This window comes from Thalassophryne amazonica, chromosome 20 (assembly GCF_902500255.1).
Source record: "Thalassophryne amazonica chromosome 20, fThaAma1.1, whole genome shotgun sequence".
In the NCBI taxonomy this organism is placed as follows: Eukaryota; Metazoa; Chordata; class Actinopteri; order Batrachoidiformes; family Batrachoididae; genus Thalassophryne; species Thalassophryne amazonica.
The window spans coordinates 38,546,925-38,569,857 of NC_047122.1; the positions used below are offsets into that span (position 1 = coordinate 38,546,925).

General features: G+C 41.8%; 1 protein-coding gene across 1 annotated transcript; it reads right to left on the bottom strand.

Annotated features, from left to right (window-relative positions):
• Window positions 1-1,336: 1,336 nt before the first annotated feature.
• On the bottom strand, window positions 1,337-22,684 carry si:dkey-266f7.9 (uncharacterized protein LOC100006223 homolog). The gene is made up of 4 exons (XM_034161323.1): window positions 22,470-22,684; window positions 16,322-16,400; window positions 3,180-3,750; window positions 1,337-1,700 (listed from the first exon to the last, which is right to left on the bottom strand). Exons 1-4 carry the CDS (start codon window positions 22,501-22,503, stop codon window positions 1,356-1,358), a joined length of 1,029 nt encoding a protein of 342 aa, XP_034017214.1. The 5' UTR covers window positions 22,504-22,684; the 3' UTR covers window positions 1,337-1,355.
• Between the last annotated feature and the right edge of the window lie 249 nt (window positions 22,685-22,933).

Genomic DNA, 22,933 nt, shown 5'->3' on the forward strand with positions numbered 1-22,933 from the left:
GAGAGAACCCAGATAGCTACAGAGACAGCAGGAGAAACCATAACACTGTAATGCAGATAAATGTAATGATGGGATGGAAAAACCAGCACATTGCAACAAAAGCAGAAAAACAATGAGACTGGTGCTTAAAACTACAACGGAACTCATCCACGGCACAAAAGTACAAATTAACCATGATAACAAATACTTATGTGATACCAAAGTAAACCCAGAACTACCCCCCCTCCACACACACACACACACACACACACACACACACACACACACACACAAAAACACATCAGATGGAAGTAGCAGCTTGTAATGCATTGCTGTAAATTCCACCGAGCCCATTGTAACATGCTGCCAAATGCTCAGTGCTGCCCCCCCCCCCCCCCCCAAATAACATGCAGAAACCTGTCCTGACTCACATATGTACCCATGCAAAGTCAATGGAACCACCAAAAGTGGGAGTGGGTGTCTTCTTCTGCAAGCCTCCCGTCCTGGACACCAGCATGGAAGACCCAAAATTTCCTGTATATTTGTATTGTCAAGTGTGTCGGCATGGCCCAAGCAGAGGGTCACCCCTTTGAGTCTGGTCTGTTTGAGGTTTCTTCCTCAATATCAGAGGGAATTTTTCCTTACCACTGTTTCCTGTGTGTTTGCTCTAGGGGTGGGGAAGGTTAGACATTACTTGTGTGAAGCACCTTGAGGCAGCTTTGTTGTGATTTGGTGCTATATACATGAAAGAAATTAAAATGGAACCACGGAACCTTACGTTGACCTATAAATTAAGACCCCACAGAGTTCTGAATGCTAGTGTATTAGTTTTATTCAGAGGTGGGGAAAACCCCGGCAACAGTAAGTGGAAAATTTTACCACATATTTGCTCCATCCACCCCACTAAACCAGCTGATTATAATTCGAACAACTCTTCGGGCAGGTAGATAAGCTAATGAGTGAAATCACCTGTTTTACATGAACAGGTAGAAGCAATACAGGGTAGAACCTTTACTCACAGTTGTTCATTGTCTCTGAAGAGTCTGACACGTGATGCACAGTACATTGAGAGAATGTATGGAAATTATAGCACAGATTGACAAAGACAAGCAGCACTTTATTTTTTAATTCAAAGTTCACAACATGAAATTCCTGATATAGTTAGAAGAACTGTGATCCCATTTTTTTTTTTTTTTTTTATTTAAGTCATCTTTAATTTCAGGCTACACTTTGCAACTCAGCTGCTAGAAATGTTTTTGGTGCACAATCGATTGTAGTGTCTTCAAGCAGTCAATTTTAATCACATCAAACACACATGTGCAATTCCCCCCCACCCCCAAGAATATGTTAGGCAAAAAACAACCTGATTGTTTTACTTAATGAAGTGTTGCATTTTCTAAACCAGCCTTGTTGAGAACGCGATCTATCACCTGTCGTTTCTTTCTGTCTTGTGTTAGCGAGAATTCAATGATCATTTGAATCAGAGGTGCACCTTGAAAGTCCATGCATATGATTCCAAAGCGCTGGTTCAACCCTATCTTGGATCTCAGGTACTTGTAGAGTTTGGGATTGATCTGCTGTGCGACGGCTCTGGGGTGTGCAAATAAACCGGAACCGCTGCTGTAGGTGAGGTAGATCTGGTTCATATCTCCTACAGGTGCGACCTCCAGGTGATCATATACGCTTTTCCATTTATCCTCCACATGCAGCAGTGTAGGCACCTGCAGGGAAAAGCACAAAATAATTTACTCACCTTTTACTGTAAAATATGGAACACCTTCAAATACAAGCAACATTTATTCCTGAAATAGTTCATTTTACATTTCATTACAATTCTGCACCCTTAATAATAATAATAATAACACTCAAAATTTCAAGGTAACTTACTGCAGTAGATTTTTAGTTTTGAACCCAACTCAAATTCTTTAGTTTTGGCACAGATTTGCCCCCCCCCCCCCCCCCCTTTTTAAATTTATTTATTTTCTTTAAGTTTTGTTAAGTTACTTTTCATCTCTAGTCAAATTTGAAAGTTAAAGTAAGTAAAAACTAAGAATTCTACATTTCTAAAATTGTTGCAGAAACTTAAAGTACATTAATGGTTATTAATATTTTAAATGGTTTATTATTATAATATTTTAACTTGTTGCTCAAAGAATGCCGCTTGCTTTTATGACAATGCATCACTGGGAAGTGATTCATTCGTTCTTATGTAGTTCAAAAAAAGTGCAGGATTGATCACTAAACCCATTAAAAACCACACAAGGAGGACAGCCACATGTGGGAAAGCAAATATAGTGGATGATGATGATGATGATGATGAAACCCCTGAAAATCCAGTTTCAAAACCCTGTTATATATATCGTGTTGAAGAAATATGCATGGGTAGTTGGTCAAGTAGTTGACCAATGGTATTGATGTAGCACCACAATTTTTCAAAACGGGTGCGGTGAGAACCAGCTCATTGCCATTTAAAGTGACAACCACAAAGACTTGAGAATGGATTCTTTTTAAAAGAAAATATGGGACTGTTCAACCTAGGTTCCATGATAAAACTAAATTAATTGGTGGAATAAAGATTTTGAATGCGAACACTGTCACGGGGCAATCAAAAATACTGAGAGTTAATGACTTCTTGTCTCAACAGAGCAGGCAAAAAATGTCATTAGAAATGTAGATGAGGAGCTCGTGATTTAAGCCACAGCCCCTCAATGGCAAACAACTTGTAATGCCTCACTGGAGAACAGCACTGCCGAATTGCTAGGAGACTAAGGTAAGCAGCTAACTGTATAATCAGTCGTCTTAAAACGTTTATTTACATTTAGTGAGGTAATCATGTTTACATCCATAGAGATTCTTTCCGTGGTACCACACTTCTAATGATTTTCCACCTGTTCAGTGTTGCCAAGAAGCTGTTTAGTCCGAGTGTTTAGATTGCCCCGTCCAATAACATGATAGCCATTTAGCCTGCATGATTGTGGTCTTAGTCAATACTGCAAGGACTAATTTAGATTTTGTACAAAGTGAAAAGATGACCCCAAAACATCTAAAAAGAAAGCCTAACTTGAAAAATCCTAGGGTTCTCCTGTAAGATGCATCTATTTTTGACTACAAGACATCTTGTAACCTAAATTACTTTGCTAAAATGGTGCAAAACGTGATCCCATTAATCAGTTCTCTGGATTTTATTTCCCAACTTGTACCTTCCAATCATCAGCTATGTCCAAAGATGTATAACGCATCCATAAATTTGGCCCAACAAAGTCTTGCAGCAGGATGACCTTCCCTCTGGCCTCTCCCATGGTTGGCACAAGCTGGCTGTGCCACAGCAGGTCCCAATGAGCATATCGGTGGATGTAGCTCACCACAGCACCGTAGATGTCATTTGTCTCACTGAACTCCTCCTTGACCCTCATCAGCACAGTCTCACTTGGATACTCGTAGAGAAAATCAGCCACACCCTCCAGTACATGACCAAAGTGCGCCCGCTGATAGGATACTCCGTGGTGGATGGTGAGGTTCCCGTTGATGTGACACACACGAATGTCTAGGAAGCGGATGCCAGCATTCAACTGGGATGCCAAGCTCCATGTCTGGCACTCGGCATACACGCCGCCATACAGGGCCATAGTGTTGTGGGTTCCTGGCATGGTGACCTCAGACAGCGGTTGGATATCAGGGATGCTTGCCATCCAGGAAGGGTTCAGAAATTCTGGGTCAGGTGTGTTGTCGTAGTCAGGCCTCTGAATGGCACCACAATTCAAAGCAATGGTTCTAAAACATGAGAGAGTTCAGAAAAGTGTTTAATGTATTTTATCCATCAGCCACTGTGGCACTCTTCTCAATAAACATTCATTTCTGAAGTCCAAACTATGGGTTTTTAAATTTCTTTGAGACTATAATGGTGATATAAGTGGAGTTAAGTTGGCATAGGGACAGTTACAGTTAGGTCCATAAATATTTGAGCATACATTTTGTTATTTTATTCTGTTGTGTTAGAGTAGGAGGCAAATACGAGGTCTGTCAATAAAGTATAGGTCCTTTTTATTTTTTTCAAAAACTATATGGATTTCATTCATATGTTTTTACGTCAGACATGCTTGAACCCTCGTGCGCATGCGTGAGTTTTTCCATGCCTGTCGGTAACGTCATTCACCTGTGAGCACTCCTTGTGGGAGGAGTCGTCCAGCCCCTCGTCAGAATTCCTTTGTCTGAGAAGTTGCTGAGAGACTGGCGCTTTGTTTGATCAAAATTTTTTCTAAACCTGTGAGACACATCGAAGTGGACACGGTTCGAAAAATTAAGCTGGTTTTCGGTGAAAATTTTAACGGCTGAGAGATTTTGAGGTGATACTGTCGCTTTAAGGACTTCCCACGGTGCGAGACGTTGCGCAGCGCTCTCAGGTGCCGTCGTCAGCCTGTTTCAAGCTGAAAACCTCCACATTTCAGGCTCTATTGATCCAGGACATCGTGAGAGAACAGAGAAGTTTCAGAAGAAGTCGGTTTCAGCATTTTATCCGGATATTCCACTGTTAAAGGAGATTTTTTTTAATGAAAGACGTGCGGGCGGATTGCAGCGTCAGCTCACAGCCGCCGCGACGGTCCACCACAGGAAAAACACCTCCGTTGGAAGCCTTAAGGACAAGTTGGAACATGTCCAGCTGTTAAACAATTTCTCATATACTCACTCCACTGAAAGCCATCAAAAGCCGCCTGGATTTTAACAAATGGTTATCAACACGGAGGTGTTTCTCCTCTGCAGCCGCACTGCGCCGGCTGCGTCCCGACGCGCGGACCCGTCCGCACGTCTTTCATTAAAAAAATCTCCTTTAACAGTGGAATATCCAGATAAAATGCTGAAACCGACCTTCTGAAACTTCTCTGTTCTCTCACGACGTCCTGGATCAATACAGCCTGAAATATGGAGGTGTTCAGCTTGAAACAGGCTGACGACGGCGCCTGGGACCACTGCGCGACGTCTCGCACCGTGGGAAGTCCTTAAAGTGACAGTATCACCTCAAAATCTCTCATCAGCCGTTAAAATTTTCATTGAAAACCAGCTTAATTTTTCGAACCGTGTCCACTTCGATGTGTCTCACAGGTTTAGAAAAAATTTTGATCAAACAAAGCGCCAGTCTCTCAGCAACTTCTCAAAGGAATTCCGACGAGGGGCTGGATATGAATGAAATCCATATAATTTTTGAAAAAAATAAAAAGGACCTATACTTTGACAGCCCTCGTATATCTCCCACATGCCTTCTAGGAAATTTTTTGGAATATTTTTTTTCTTAATTTTTATTTGTTAAAAATGAATCTCTGCAGCTCTGCAGTGAAGCTGCAACTGGGGAAGCAATAAGTGGAAATTACTATATGCACAGTCTCCAGTCAGAGCCAGAATAATAGTCTTATAGAGCTTAATCTCATTATGCCATATTCTGAATCAGATACCGTCATGTAAACAGAGACTCAGTCATAACACTAACAATTTTTTATTTTTGTTTTGTTCCTGGGTACACAGTGTGTTTTCCTAACCTGTTATACCTTAAATAAATAGAAAATAGCTGTTATTCCACAAAAAAACTTTGAAAACTTTGCTTCTGTGATCAGGACAATGATATTTTGAAATTTGTCTGTTTTCAAGAATATTCTCGATTAGCCTTCACTACTACTGAGTAGTCTTCTAGAATATTCTTGAACTGCTAGAACTGTCCAGAATTTTCTAGAAGTTTCCAGAATTATCTAGAAATTTCAAGAAACTTTTAGAACTTTCTAGAATGTTAAAAAAATAAAATCAAAGTTTGTGCTGAATGTAGTCATTTTTCTATAGACTTTAGACATAAGCAGTTGAAATATAACACTTAGAAGCCAGGAACAAAAATTGTGTTACATAGTGTAATTAGAGGAAGCAATAATCTGAATAGGACGTGGAGTATTCCAGTCTTATTCTGATTATTGAGGTGCACTGCAGTCATACTCTCACCAGGTTTTGGAAGAGGACTTCCTACTCTGAGTCTTGTTGACACGTTTTGACTGTGCCTTAGTCTCATTTATCACTAATAAAACCGTGCTTTAACGCCACCCTGCTTGTCTGGGCTGACCTGCATATGGGGGTTCCCCTCGTCCCTTGGTTCACCCCCCAACCATAACAGCATACTCCTTAATCACATTTCTACTGGCGTTTTACCAGCATTTTATAGCACATGACAACACATAGTGGACGTAATGCAGTCATTAATCAGACTGTGTATCATATAAACAGGAATATGAATGGCATATTCTTTAAACCAGTGATTCTCAACCGGGGTGCCGTGATCGATCTTCAGGGGTGCCGTGGGTATTTTTCATATTCGCGATTATTTTTCATATTCGCGATTACCGTGAATTATTTCTTTTATCCACAAAGCATAAAACGACTCAGAATCTGACGTCATTGTGCTGCAGCCTCGCTCTCGTCTTAAGGCGGGACAATAACAAGGAGGCTGACGGCCGATTAAAACAGTGCCGTCTCCTTCAAACGCCGTCTAAAATGCGGAGCTGTCGGTGTGTGTGTCTGTGCCTGTGTGTGCACGCGCGCGGAGTTAACAGGCTGCAGACTGCGAGGGAGGGGGTGAGTGAGGGAGGGGGTGGGTCAGGGAGGGGAGGGGGTGGGTCAGGGAGGGGAGGGGGTGGGAGATTCCTGAATGCAGGCGCGACACGTTCAGTGCGCAGCGAGCGCGGAGCAGAGAGCGGATTTTAAATGAACATGTTAACAAAACGAAAACGTGAAGCTTTTACTTCTCTCTGAACTTTCTCTAAAGGTGTGATTCTGCCGTTACCGTCCTGTTCACACCATGTGCGCGTCGTATGCTGAATTTATGAGATCATCAGATGAAATAAACGGTCAAATATCTTTAAAAACATATTTAAAAAATGAGAATATATGAATGAACTGAGATACACAAAAAAAAAAAATGTTCAGACGCACAGATCACAAAAAGCAGGTGAGAACTCTGAACTTTAACAGCTGTTATTTTCCAAAGGTATTTATTTGTTCAGTCTTGAGCTTAATGTAGTGTTTAAGCACAAAACGTGACTGATGAGGAGAAACAATTTCAGAAATGCAACAGAAACAGCCACAAATCAGAAACAGTTGGGACTGTATGTAAAATGAAGATAAAAATAAAAATGTTGCACCATTCCCAGTTTCTCCACTCACAGAAGCCAAACGTTCTTCCAGAGTTGTGTAATTATACTACAATAGTAGAATATAAAGAAGGGGGGGAAAAAGAAAAAAAAATAGACAATATATTCGTCAATCGCAATTATTTGTCTGACAATTAATCGTCTCCAGAAATTTCTAATCGTGACAGCCCTACTTGAGATCAGAGCGCAAAATGCTTGAGGATTTTCGAAATGCGATGTTTTCTGTATCGATTTTCTATTGCGATAATTGGGTTTTGCGCAAAACCAGAGGTAATAGCATTATAATATTATTTTAGTTGGTGGTGTGCCGCAGGATTTTGTAAATATAAAAAGGGCGCCGCGACTCAAAAAAGGTTGAGAAACACTGCTTTAAACAACTCATGTATACACCATTCTAAATAAATTCAATTAATTAGGTTCTAAATAAGGTCCTATTCAGAATAAGGCCAATAATCTGATTATTGTTGTCCATATAAACAGTCTCTGTCACACCTTTTGCATGACTAAATGACTGATTTCAGCTTAACTCCATGAGAGACAGTAGTCTGCAAGGCGTCATGGAGCTTGTATTAAAAAAAAGTTTTTGTATCAGTGTGTCAACATAAAATTACATGTGAAATATCCACATATTCATATTCATCAGACTGCTGTGGAATGGCACCTGCTTGGGGCATGAAAAAAGTAAAAAAAAAAAAAAAAAATCAGTAACGGAGGCATATTAGAATGGATGGCAACGAACACAACTGCACACCAAGTGTTGAGGTTGGATGGCCAACCACTGGTACACTGATTAAAAAGAAAACTGAGCTTTACATGATAGTTCAGTTTTTTTTTTTTATTATATATCAAGCAATGACTGTGCAAAATGTGGCGTTTTGGAGGAAGTGATGATCGAGTGATTAACAGGAGTGAACATAACATTAGATTTTTGCAGGGACTGTGTTACTCAATTTGCTTTTGCTTGTAAACTTGCATTAAAGATATTAAATACTGCTCTTTTCTGACTTTGAGATTCTTAAATTCTGTGCACGTCCTTGAGTGCATGATGTATGATGTTAGACACATAATGTAATTTATGGCAAAAAAATTATTTTCAGGTAAAGTGCAAACATCATGTTTTTTGGAAAATAATATCAAAACAACAACAACAGCAGAAAACACACACACACACACTTATGTATAATTTTCCCTAATCACAACCTGTTAATTAAACCTTCTGTTTTCCCTTTTGTCTTTGCCAGTTCGTTGTACCTTGTGTCTTTGCTACCAGCCTTTTTCCACAGTCCTCATCCTCGTCATTGCCACACCGTGTTATCTGAACCTTTTGCCTGTTTTTTTTGTCTCAAGTTAAGTCTCATGATTTGGATCCTGCTGCTGATATTGGCTTGCCTTACTGTGTACTGACCTTTGCTTTTTTTTCAGTAAATCCTTTTTCTCACTCCACACCTCTGTGCGAGTCTCACATTTGTGTCCAACCTTTTTGGGTCCAAGTTCCTGACAAATTTAGGATCCCCACTTTGAATGGGGCTTCTGTATTCACTGATTCTATTGTTCTGGCAGGTGGTTTTTAACGATCTGTTATAGGCCGCAAGGTAAGGAGATAAATTACATTTGTCCAACAAGTGATGATTTTCCTATTCTTGTACAATTTATAATCTTTTTGTTGATATGACTGACAAAAGTGTTGACTCTGTGGTTTTTTTGGCAGGAGGCGCAATGACGATAAGGAAAGAAGCTCATGGGGCCGTCTATAGTCCCTCTTTCACCACACGGTTGAAAGACTTTTGATATATATATATATATATACACACACACGAGGGCTGTCCGTAAAGTATAGGTCCTTTTTATTTTTTTCAAAAACTATATGGATTTCATTCATATGTTTTTACGTCAGACATGCTTGAACCCTCGTGCGCATGCGTGAGTTTTTCCACGCCTGTCGGTGACATCATTCGCCTGTGAGCACTCCTTGTGGGAGGAGTCGTCCAGCGCCTCGTCGGAATTCCTTTGTCTGAGAAGTTGCTGAGAGACTGGCGCTTTGTTTGATCAAAATTTTTTCTAAACCTGTGAGACACATCGAAGTGGACATGGTTCGAAAAATTAAGCTGGTTTTCAGTGAAAATTTTAACAGCTGATGAGAGATTTTGAGGTGATACTGTCGCTTTAAGGACTTTTCACGGTGCGAGACGTCGTGCAGCGCTCTCAGGCAGCGTCATCAGCCTGTTTCAAGCTTAAAACCTCCACATTTCAGGCTCTATTGATCCAGGACGTCGTGAGAGAACAGAGACGTTTCAGAAGAAGTCGGTTTCAGCATTTTATCCGGATATTCCACTGTTAAAGGAGATTTTTTTAATGAAAGACGTGCAGACGGGTCCGCGCGTCGGGACGCAGCCGACGCGGTGCGGCGGCACAGGAAAAACACCTCCGTGTTGATAACCATTTGTTAAAATCCAGTTGGCTTTTGATGGCTTTCAGTGGAGTGAGTATATGAGAAATTGTTTATCAGCTGGAGATGTTCCAACTTGTCCTTAAGGCTTCCAGCAGAGGTGTTTGTCCTGTGACGGAGCGTCGCGGCGGCTGCGAGCCGACGCTGTAATCCGCCCGCACGTCTTTCATTAAAAAAATCTCCTTTAACAGTGGAATATCAGGATAAAATGCTGAAACCGACTTCTTCTGAAACTTCTCTGTTCTCTCACGACGTCCTGGATCAATAGAACCTGAAATGTGGAGGTTTTCAGCTTGAAACAGGCTGACGACGGCGCCTCGGAGCGCTGCGCGACGTCTCGCACCGTGAAAAGTCCTTAAAGCGACAGAATCGCCTCAAAATCTCTCATCAGCTGTTAAAATTTTCACTGAAAACCAGCTTAATTTTTCGAACTGTGTCCACTTCGATGTGTCTCACAGGTTTAGAAAAAATTTTGATCAAACAAAGCGCCAGTCTCTCAGCAACTTCTCAGACAAAGGAATTCCGACGAGGGGCTGGACGACTCCTCCCACAAGGAGTGCTCGCAGGCAAATGACGTCACCGACAGGCGTGGAAAAACTCACGCATGCGCACGAGGGTTCAAGCATGTCTGACGTAAAAACATATGAATGAAATCCATATAGTTTTTGAAAAAAATTAAAAGGACCTATACTTTACGGACAGACCTCGTATATATATATATTTTTTTTTATTTTTTTTTTTGAGGAAAATAAGTATTTGAACACCCTGCGATTTTGCAAGTTCTCCCACTCAGAAATCATGGAGGGGTCTGAAATTTTCATCTTAGGTTCATGTCCCTGTGAGAGACATAATCCAAAATAAAAAAATCCAGAAATCACAATGTATGATTTTTTAAAATAATTTATTTGCATGTTACTGCTGCAAATAAGTATTTCAACACCTGCCAATCAGCAGAAATTCTGGCCCTCAAAGACCTGTTAGTCCGCCTCTAAAAAGTCCACCTCCACTCCACTTATTATTCCAAATTAGAAGCACCTATTTGAGGTCATTAGCTGCATAAAGACACCTGTCCACCCCACACAATCAGTAAGACTCCAACTACTAACATGGCTAAGACCAAGAGCTGTCCAAAGACACCAGAGACAAAATTGTAGACCTCCACAAGGCTGGAAAGGGCTACGGGGCAATTGCCAAGCAGTTTGGTGAAAAAAGATCAACTGTGGGAGCAATTATTAGAAAATGGAAGAAGCTAAACATGACTGTCAATCTCCCTTGGACTGGGGCTCCATGCAAGATCCCACCTCGTGGCGTATCAATGATCCTAAGAAAGGTGAGGAATCAGCCCAGAACTGCATGGGAGGAGCTGGTCAAAGACCTGAAGAGAGCTGGCACCACTGTTTCCAGGTTACTGTGGGTAATACACTAAGATGTCATGGGTTAAAAATCATGCATAGCATGGAAGGTTCCCCTGCTTAAATCAGCACACATCCAGGCGCGTCTTAAGTTTGCCATGACCATTTGGATGATCCAGAGGAGTCATGGGAGAAAGTTATGTGGTCAGATGAGACCAAAATAGAGCTTTTTGGTCTTAATTTCACTCGCCGTGTTTAGAGGAAGAAGAATGATGAGTACCATCCCAAAAACACCGTCCCTACTGTGAAGCATGGGGGTGGAAGCATCATGCTTTGGGGGTGTTTTTCTGCACATGGGACAGGACGACTGCACTGTATTAAGGAGAGGATGACCGGGGCCATGTATTGCGAGATTTTGGGGAACAACCTCCTTCCCTCAGTTAGAGCATTGAAGATGGGTTGTGGATGGGTCTTCCAACATGACAATGACCCAAAGCACACAGCCAGGATAACCAAGGAGTGGCTCCGTAAGAAGCATATCAAGGTTCTGGAGTGGCCTAGCCAGTCTCCAGACCTAAACCCAATAGAAAATCTTTGGAGGGAGCTCAAACTCTGTGTTTCTCAGTGACAGCACAGTAACCTGGCTGTTCTAGAGAAGATCTGTGTGGAGGAATGGGCCAAAATCCTTGCTGCAGTCTGTGCAAACCTGGTGAGAAACTACAGGAAATGTTTGACCTCTGTAATTGCAAACAAAGGATACTGTACCAAATATTAACAATGATTTTCACAGGTGTTGAAATACTTATTTGCAGCAGTAACATACAAATAAATTATTTTAAAAAAAAAATCATACATTGTGATTCCCAGATTTTTTTTTTGTTTTTAGATTATGTCTCTCACAGTGGACATGCACCCAAGATGAAAATTTCAGACTCCTCCATGATTTCTAAGTGGGAGAACTTGCAACCTCACCTGGCGTTCATATATATATATATATATATATATATATATATATATATATATATATATATATATATATATATATATATATATATATATATATATATATATATATATATCCCATGCCAAGAAAGAGGGGAGTCAAGGTTTAGGCCAATCAAAAGGATTTTATTGTAAATAATAATAAACTTTAAACAAAAAATAAAGACAATGAGGTGTGACATGTCAATATGTAAGATGTATGCAATGTATGGGTGCGTGAGCATGTATGTGTAAATATGAATGTGTAAAACCAAACCAGCAAGAACTGAACAAAAAAGGCGGTACCTGTGGGAGCCAGCAGAGAGAGAGAATGTTGCTCAAGCCCTGCTTTAATAATGAGCCCCATGTGACTCAAGGGCAGAGGAATGCCATGACTACATATAACATACAACTCTTGCAGTTTCAGGCCTGTAACCAGAAGGTGTCTGAAGAGTTGGAAGACACCCCCCCCCCCATGAGTTGAAGTTCCACTTTTGAAGATATATTTTTAAAGACATTTATGCATGCTAAAATGCAACTGAAACAAGATTACTTAAACATTTTCCCTCATCAATTCAACATTTTTATATTATATAATTTATTTCACACAAGAAACACAAATGTTCATTTTTCATTAAAAAGACAATAATGATAATTTTATTTTGTTGATATGACTGACAAAAGTGTTGACTTTATTGTGGGTTTTTTGGCTCCTCCCCCTCTAGCTGCCACCTTATCGTGGTGGGGGAGTTTGCGTACCCGGATGATCCTAGGAGCTATGTTGTTGGGGGCTTTGTGCTCCCTGTAGGGTCTCCCAAGGCAAACAGGTCCTAGGTGACAGGTCCGACAAAGGGCAGTTCAGAACCTCCATGACCAGTATAAAATCAAGGACCGAGACGTTGCCCAGTACAGCGGAGCCGGGGCCCCACCCTGGAGCCAGGCCTGGGGTTGGGGCTCGCGCGTGAGCGCCTGGTGGTCGGGCCTTAGCCCATGGGGCCCGGCCGGGCTCAGCCCGAAAGAGTGACGTGGGCCCACCCTCCTGTGGGTTCACCACCTGCAGAGGGGGCCATGGGGGTCGTGTGCAGAGAGGATTGGGTGGCGGTCAAGGGCGGGTGGCCCGGCGGCCTGGTCCACCCAGGCCGCCGGGCCACCTCCAACTCCCACCTCCGGGAGAGCTTCTCCCAGATCCCGGGGGAGGTTGGAGACATGGAGTCCGAGTGGACCATGTTCTCCATCTTCATTCGCTCGTAGCTGTGGTCACAAGGTCTCTGGTGCCTGTCGTAGCGGCATTCCCCGAACCCGGTGGTGGACACCGGAAGTAAGGGATGCCATCAAGCTGAAGAAGGAGTCCTACTTATCTTTGTTGGTAGGTGGGACCCCAGAGGCAGCTGACAGGTACCGGCAGGCCAAGCGTGCCGCAGCCCATGCGGTCGCAGAGGCAAAAACTTGGGTCTGGGAGGAGTTTGGGGAGGCCATGGAGGAGGACTATCGGTTGGCTTCGTAGAGGAGATTCTGGCAAACCGTCCGACGCCTCAGGAGGCGGAAGCAGCTGGGGAGCTGTTGACCCTGACTGGGGATGTTGTCGGGCGGTGGAAGGAGTACTTCGAGGATCTCCTCAATCCAATCGTCATGTCTTCCGAAAAGGAAGCAGAGACTGGGGACTCAGAGGTTGACTCATCATTACCCAGGCCGAAGTCACCGAGGTGGTTAGAAAACTCCTCGGTGGCTCCGAAAGCTCCTGGGGTGGATGAAATCCGTCCTGAGTACCTTAAGTCTCTGGATGTTGTGGGACTGTCTTGGCTGACACGCCTCTGCAATCAGGGACAGTGCCTCTAGATTGGCAGACCGGGGTGGTGGTCCCTCTGTTTAAGAAGGGGGACCGGAGGGTGTGTTCCAACTATAGGGGATCACACTCCTCAGCCTCCCCGGTAAGTTCTATTCCAGAGTACTGGAGAGGAGAATTCGACCGATGGTCGAACCTCGGATTCAGGAGGAGCAGTGTGGTTTTCGTCCTGGTCGCAGCACACTGGACCAACTCTACACGCTTCATCGGGTGCTTGAGGGTTCATGGGAGTTCACCCAACCAGTCCACCTGTGTTGTGTGGATCTGGAGAAGGCGTTCGACCATGTCCCTCGGGGCACCCTGTGGGGAGTGCTCTGGGAGTACGGGGTCCGGGGTCCTTTGCTAAGGGTTACCCGGTCCCTGTACGACCGCAGCAGGAGCTTGGTTCGCATTGCCGGTAGTAAATCAAACCTGTTTCCAGTGCACGTTGGCCTCTGCCAGGGCTGCCCTTTGTCACCGGTTTTGTTCATTATTTTTATGGACAGAATTTCTAGGTGCAGCCAGGGTGTAGAGGGGGTCTGGTTTGGGCAGAGGTGTCAAGTAACGAAGTACAAATACTTCGTTACTGTACTTAAGTACACTTTTTAGGTATCTATACTTTACTCCATTACTTATTTTTCTGCCTACTTCTGACTTCTACTCATTACATTTTCACACAAGTATCTGTACTTTCTATTCCTTACATTTTTAAAACAAACAGCCTCGTTACTCTTGGCTTCAGTTTAATGTTTATATATGTATTTCACGTCATGTGCGCCTGTAATCAACTTTTCTGCAGCACGGCTTTGCTTTGAAGCGTGAACCAATCGAAGCAGTGGTTCGCAGATTGAAGCAATGCTTCGACCTATTGCTTCGTTTATTCTTTCTTTCTTTCGCTTAATTTTCCCCCGCTAAAACCCTAAAGAGCATACTTCTGAGAGTATTATTTACCTTTTCTATGTTAAACCGACCTGTTATGGTCTTCTGAAACAGTTGATAGATGTATTTTATAACTTAAGAACGGGAGCGACGCTAACGCGTTAGCATTTCTATGGCATTTTCAATGTTAAAAGTTAGCATTAAGCAGCTCTCATCACGTTTGGGTGCATTTGTTTTGAAAATGTAATATTTCTTAAATTTATTTTTGTTTATATATTAATGATCTAATGATTATTATATACAATTTTAGAGAAAGAGGCAAAAAGAACCTGAATAGAAACACAACAGAAAATATAAAAGCAACTAACAACGAACATAGGTACATAAATAAATAAGTGTTTCCTGTGAACACCTAGTGACTCTTACACCTCCACTTCATCCCTGTCTTATTTAATGACAATTTGTTTCGGTCAAACCATATGTTCAATGTGTTAATTTCTTCAGTGATTTCCTCCAGAACTATCTGCCAAACTAGAAAACTGCTGCATCCTAGTAAGAGCAGAATACTACTGGAATGAATCTGAATAAGGAAAGTTGTTTTTCTTTTTTTTGTTTGTTTGTTTTTCCTTCACTAAATGGATGCTGCACTCACTGCAGTTTATTGTCTGGAATAGTCCCAGATTGCATTTCAGAGCTTCTAGAATTGAAACATTTTCGTGGTGTTGGGGGGTAATTTGGGGTTTTAGGTCTTGGGCCACATGTAGAACAAATCAGTTTTTAAATTAAGCTTTCAATTCATATAGTGGCATCTACCTTTTTTTTTTTTTCTTTTTTTTTTTAAAAGGTTACCTTATACTTTTATACTTTAAGTAAGTTTTGGAGCACATACTTTTTCACTTTTACTCGAGTAAAGAGGTCAAGTTGATACTTCAACTTTTACCAGAGTGTTTTTAAACTGCAGTATCTATACTTCTACTTAAGTAACAAATGTGTGTACTTTTGACACCACTGGTTTGGGAACCACAGAATCTCGTCTCTGCTGTTTGCGGACAATGTGGTTCTGTTGGCTTCGTCAAATCAGGACCTTCAGCGTGCACTGGGGCGGTTTGCAGCCAAGTGTGAAGCGTCCGGGATGAAAATCAGCACCTCCAAATCCGAGGCCATGGTTCTCGACCGGAAAAAGGTGCTTTGCCCTCTTCAGGTCGGTGGAGTGTCCTTGCCTCAAGTGGAGGAGTTTAAGTATCTTGGGGTCTTGTTCACGAGTGAGGGATGGATGGAGCGTGAGATCGATAGACGGATCGATGCAGCATCTGCAGTGATGCGGTCGCTGTATCAGACCGTCTTGGTGAAGAGAGAGCTGAGTAGGGGGGCAAACCTGACTCCGTATAAAGCGGAAGAAAATGGATGGATGGATGGATAATGATAATTTTGTTTTTGGCAGCAATATTCTGTGACAGCAAAAATTAAAATGGTAGTCATAGTAAACGTGACTATACAGTAAGGATCTGCCACAAAACCAGGTTTGAGCTAACGAGTAAAACTTGTTTGTTTCTTCTTGCATTATTTGTGCAACTGTGATATAAATGGAAATAGAACTCATTTTATTGTGATTATGCATTATTATTTTTTTGTTTGTTTCCCTTGTGTCTAGCTGTGTGAAACCACAATCTTGCAGTGTACTCACCCGGCAAGAACCATCAGCCCTAATAATATCTTGTTCATTTTCTCTGTATCTATCTGAGTTTCTCCTTTGAAGACGATGCCTGTGATCAACAGAAATGCAGAATTAACTTTGAATTTAATGTGCCCAAAGTACCATGAAAAATTTATCAATAAAGTGAGTAATAATCCAAACATTGATTGTAAGTTGTTAAAAGTACAGTATGAATTAATATTATGACCCCAAATTAGAAATTGGGGCAGTATGCAAAATGGAAGACTTACATTTACTTGACACCTGTTTCATTGCAGGTAGACTTGAATACAAGATTTTTCATATTTTGTGTGGTCAACTTCATTTCATTTGTCAATATACATCCATTCCTGCATTGGAAACTTGCAACTCATTCCAAAAACGTTGGGACGCTAAAGCATTTACCACTTTGTATTGTTGCTATTCCTTCTCACAACACTTAAAAGATGTTTTAGCATCGAAGACTCCAAGTGATGAAATGTTTCAGGTGTTATTTTATCGAATTTGTTCTTCAAGCACATCTTAAAATGTGCAACAGTACTGGTTCGCCATTTTTTATTTCAAAATTCTTCATATATTCTCCATTGAGAACAGGTCAGTACTGCAGGTAGGCCAGTCCAGTATCCATATCCTCTTGTTCCACAGCCGTGCTTTGGTAATGTGTTAAGAATGTAGTTTTGTATTGATTAAAAAAAATGCATGGACCTCCCTGGAAAAGATGTATTGAAAGCATAATATGTTGGTCGAACACCACAATACTTTTCTGCACTGATGCTGCCATCACAGAAGTGTAAATTACCTTTACTAAGGGCACTGACAGGACTGAATACCATGACAGACCCTGCCTTTCAGACTTGTTACGAGCAGTCTGGATGGTCCTTTAGCCTCCATAGCCTCCATTTACTCAAAAATAAATTCAGTTTAATTAAATTTGATTCATACATACATACATCTTCAACCACTTATCCAGGATCGGGTCACAGAGGTAACAGCTCCAACAGGGGACTCCAAACTTCCCTTTCCTGGGCAACATTAACCACCTCTGACTGGGGGAACCCGAGGTGTTCCCAGGCCAGTGTGGAGATATAATCTCTCCACGTAGTCCTCGGTCTTCCCCGGGATCTCCTCCCAGCTGGATATGCCTGGAACACCTCCCTAGAGAGGCACCCAGGGGGCATCCCGAAACACCTCAGCTGGCTCCTTTCAACGAGCCCTCATGACCATAGTTGAGAGTAGGAATGAAGACTGATTGGTATATCGAGAACTTGTCATTTTGGCTCAGCTCCCTTTTCATCACAACATACAGTAAAGTGAATGGAACACCATCCCTGCTGTGCCGATTCTCCAGCCAATCTCACGTTCCATTGTACCCTCACTCATGAACAAGACCCCGAGGTAACCCCTTCACTTGGGGATAGACCTCATTCCCTACCCAGAGTAGGCAATCCATCAGTTTCCTGCTGAGAACCATGGCCTCAGATTTAGATGTGCTGATCCTCATTCCAGCTGAGTGTGAAGCGGCTGAACCGATCCCAGTGAGTACTGGAGGTCACAGGCTGATGAAGCCAACAGGACCACATCTTCTACAGAAAGCAGTGATGAGACCCTGAGCCCACCAAACTGAAGACCCTCCTACTCCTTGATATCCTGTCCATGAATATCACAAACAAAATTGGTGACAAAACGCAGCCCTGGCGGAGGTCAAAACTATTTGCTCATTTTGAAATGAATGCCTGCAACACATTTCAAAAAAGCTGGGACAGTGGTATGTTTACCACTGTGTTACATCACCTTTCCTTCTAACAACACTCAATTAGTGTTTGGGAACTGAGGACACTGTTCTGTCTGAGTTATTTTCATTAGTTACTTCCTCCAAACCATCAACATGTCTATTAGACCCCATTCCTACCAGGCTGCTCAAGGAAGCCCTACCATTAATTAATGCTTCGGTCTTAAATATGATCAATCTGTCTTTATTAGTTGGCTATGTACCACAGGCTTTTAAGGTGGCAGTAATTAAACCATTACTTAAAAAGCCATCACTTGACCCAGCTATCTTAGCTAATTATAGGCCAATCTCCAACCTTCCTTTTCTCTCAAAAATTCTTGAAAGGGTAGTTATAAAACAGCTAACTGATCATCTGCAGAAGAATGGTCTATTTGAAGAGATTCAGTCAGGGTTTAGAATTCATTATAGTACAGAAACAGCATTAGTGAAGGTTACAAATGATCTTCTTATGGCCTCAGACAGTGGACTCATCTCTGTACTTGTTCTGTTAGACCTCAGTGCTGCTTTTGATACTGTTGACCATAAAATTTTGTTACAGAGATTAGAGCATGCCATAGGTATTAAAGGCACTGCGCTGCAGTGGTTTGAATCATATTTATCTAATAGATTACAATTTGTTCATGTAAATGGGGAATCTTCTTCACAGACTAAGGTTAATTATGGAGTTCCACAAGGTTCTGTGCTAGGACCAATTTTATTCACTTTATACATGCTTCCCTTAGGCAGTATTATTAGACAGCATTGCTTAAATTTTCATTGTTACGCAGATGATACCCAGCTTTATCTATCCATGAAGCCAGAGGACCCACACCAATTAGCTAAACTGCAGGATTGTCTTATAGACATAAAGACATGGATGACCTCTAATTTCCTGTTTTTAAACTCAGATAAAACTGAAGTTATTGTACTTGGCCCCACAAATCTTAGAAACATGGTGTCTAACCAGATCCTTACTCTGGATGGCATTACCATGACCTCTAGTAATACTGTGAGAAATCTTGGAGTCATTTTTGATCAGGATATGTCATTCAATGCGCATATTAAACAAATATGTAGGACTGCTTTTTTGCATTTGCGCAATATCTCTAAAATTAGAAAGGTCTTGTCTCAGAGTGATGCTGAAAAACTAATTCATGTATTTATTTCCTCTAGGCTGGACTACTGTAATTCATTATTATCAGGTTGTCCTAAAAGTTCCCTGAAAAGCCTTCAGTTAATTCAAAATGCTGCAGCTAGAGTACTGACAGGGACTAGAAGGAGAGAGCACATTTCACCCATATTGGCTTCTCTTCATTGGCTTCCTGTTAATTCTAGAATAGAATTTAAAATTATTCTTCTTACTTATAAGGTTTTGAATAATCAGGTCCCATCTTATCTTAGGGACCTCATAGTACCATATCACCCCAATAGAGCGCTTCGCTCTCAGACTGCAGGCTTACTTGTAGTTCCTAGGGTTTTTAAGAGTAGAATGGGAGGCAGAGCCTTCAGCTTTCAGGCTCCTCTCCTCTGGAACCAGCTCCCAATTTGGATCAGGGAGACAGACACCCTCTCTACTTTTAAGATTAGGCTTAAAACGTTCCTTTTTGCTAAAGCTTATAGTTAGGGCTGGATCAGGTGACCCTGAACCATCCTTTAGTTATGCTGCTATAGACTTAGACTGCTGGGGGGTTCCCATGATGCACTGTGTGTTTCTTTCTCTTTTTGCTCTGTATGCACCACTCTGCATTTAATCATTAGTGATTGATCTCTGCTCCCTCTACAGCATGTCTTTTTCCTGATTCTCTCCCTCAGCCCCAACCAGTCCCAGCAGAAGACTGCCCCTCCCTGAGCCTGGTTCTGCTGGAGGTTTCTTCCTGTTAAAAAGGAGTTTTTCCTTCCCACTGTCGCCAAGTGCTTGCTCACAGGGGGTCGTTTTGACCGTTGGGGTTTTTCCGTAATTATTGTATGGCTTTGCCTTGCAATATAAAACGCCTTGGGGCAACTGTTTGTTGTGATTTGGCGCTATATAAATAAAATTGATTTGATTTTGACACTAATTGTTGAAGCTCTGTAGGTGGAATTATTTCCTGTTCTTGCTTGATGTACGAGTTCACTTGTTCAACAGTCCGGGTCTCCGTTGTCGTATTTTGCGCTTCATAATGCGCCACACGTTTTCAATGGGCGACAGGTCTGGACTGCAGGCAGGCCAGTCTAGTACCTGCACTCTTTTACTACAAAGCCACACTGTTGTAACACTTGCAGAATGTGGCTTGGCATTGTCTTGCTGAAATAAGCAGTGACATCCCTGAAAAAGACGTTGCTTGGATGGCAGCATGTGTTGCTCCAAAACCTGGATGTACCTTTCAGCATTGATGGTGCCATCACAGATGTGTAAGTTGCCCATGCCATGGGCACTAACACACTCCCATACCATCACAGATGCTGGCTTTTGAACTTTGCAGTGCTGGTAACAATCTGGATGGTCTTTTTCCTCTTTTGTCCGGAGGACACGACATCCATGATTTCCAAAATCAATTTGAAATGTAGACTCAGGAGACTACAGCACACTTTTCCACTTTGCGTCCGTCCATTTCAAATGAGCTCGGGCCCAGAGAAGGCAGCGGCGTTTCTGGATGTTGTTGATGTATGGCTTTCGCTTTGCATGGTAGAGTTTTAACTTGCACTTGTAGATGCAGCGACGAACTGTGAGCCCACGCAGTAAGATTCTTTACACAATGATGTCGGTTTTTAATGCAGTGCCACCTGAGGGATCGAAGGTCACGGGCATTCAATGATGGTTTTCGGCTTTGCCGCTTACGCGTAGATAGATCTCCAGATTCTCTGAATCTTCTGATTATATTATGGACTGTAGTTGATGGAATCCCTAAATTCCTTGCAATTTAACATTGAGAAACATTGTTCTTAAACTGTTGGACTATTTTTTTCATGCAGTTGTTCACAAAGTGGTGATCCTCACCCCATCTTTGCTTGTGAATGACTTTAGGGATGCTCCTTTTATACCCAATCATGACACTCACCTGTTTCCAATTAACCTGTTCACCTGTGGAATGCTCAAAACAGGTGTTCTTTGAGCATTCATCAACTTTCCCAGTCTTTTGTTGCCAATCATGAGTGTCCTCAGTTCCCAAACGCTTATTGAGTGTTGTTAGAAGAAAAGGTGATGTAACACAGTGGTAAACATACCACTGTCCCAGGTTTTTTGAAACGTGTTGCAGGCATCCATTTCAAAATGAGCAAATAGTTGCACAAAACAATAAAGTTTATCAGTTTGAACATTAAATATCTTGTCTTTGTGGTATATTCAATTCAATATAGGTTGAAGAGGATTTACAAATCATTGTATTGTTTTTATTTACATTTTACACAGCGTCCCAACTTCATTGGAATTGGGGTTGTATCAACTATTGATGAATGATGGAGGAGGAGAGATTGGAGATCAGTTGTTCATCTTAGAATTGTGCCCTTGCCCTTTATGTACTGAAATTCCTCAAGATTCCTTGAGTCATTTAATGATATTATGCACTGTAGAGGGAGAAATATGCAAATTCCTTCCAATCTTTCTTTGAGGAACATTGTTTTTAAACATTTCAATAAATTTTCTCATACATTTGTTGACAAATTGGAGCTCGTCTGCCAATTGTTGCTCCTCAGGACTCAGGCTTTTGTGGAATACTGCTTTTGTACCAAGTCACCTATTGACACCACCTGTTTGAAATAACATTATTATTTAAATTATTTTAATGCATCACTACTCCTAAATTGCCCCATCACAACTTTTTTTTTAGGATTTGCAGGCCTGAAATGCAGGAATGACTGTATATTAACAAAAGAAATTAAGCTGATTACAGAATACATAAAATATTTTGGGTTCATATTGTCTGCAATGAAACTAAAGTCAAAGTAAATGTCAGATTCACAGCATTGTTTTTCTGATTTGAGGTTGTATAATAAATGTTCACATTTAAATGAATATGTAAGGCCTTAAAACAGTTTATTAAAGTCTTCAAAATTGGTTCATATTAAATGTTGATGTTTATTTCACAGGCTGTAATGATGGCATAATATGATGATGATGAAGCTCATTTAATTGCGTGCTTGAATGCAAATATCTTGTTGCTGATTAAATCTAACATGATGATGAGGGTTTTTACTTCCATGCTTGTTCACTATGATCTGAATTCTCGTTGCCTCTACATATGTACAAACAGCACCATGAACAACAACAACAAAAATTCATTCACAAAACAATGTCACCTTTTGTGGAAAATATTTCTGGTCCTGGCAGAGGTTGACCTTTGTTGACCCTCGAGGCCTTTCTAATTCCCAAAAAGAATAAAACAATCTACCCACCAGCTCTGAGTGAAACCAGGTACGCTGCTCTCATCCACTCCGGTTATTCTTCAGTGTTAGAAGGTGTTCGTCCTTGATGTGTGAGTCTGCAGAAAGAGAATACGAGAGAAGGAGGAGAATTTGGTGACACAAGGACAGAGGCAACGCACGAGCTGGGATGTTGTTGTGACGAACACTGTGGAGCAGCAGCTCAGTGCCGTGTCAGTGCACAGGGGTATGGGGACCCCCGTGTGGGTGTGGTCAGCACCTGAACCCATCGCTCACTTATTAAAAAAAATCCTTGTCTCCTCAAAGGGCACAGGCTGAGGGAGCAAGGAGCTGTGTGTGTGTGTGTGTGTGTGTGTGTGTGTGTGTGTGTGTGTGTGTGTGTGTGTGTGTGTGTGTGTGTGTGTGTGTGTGTGTGTGTGGTGTGTGTGTGTGTGTGTGTGTGTGTGTGTGTGTGTGTGTGTGTGTGTGTGTGTGTG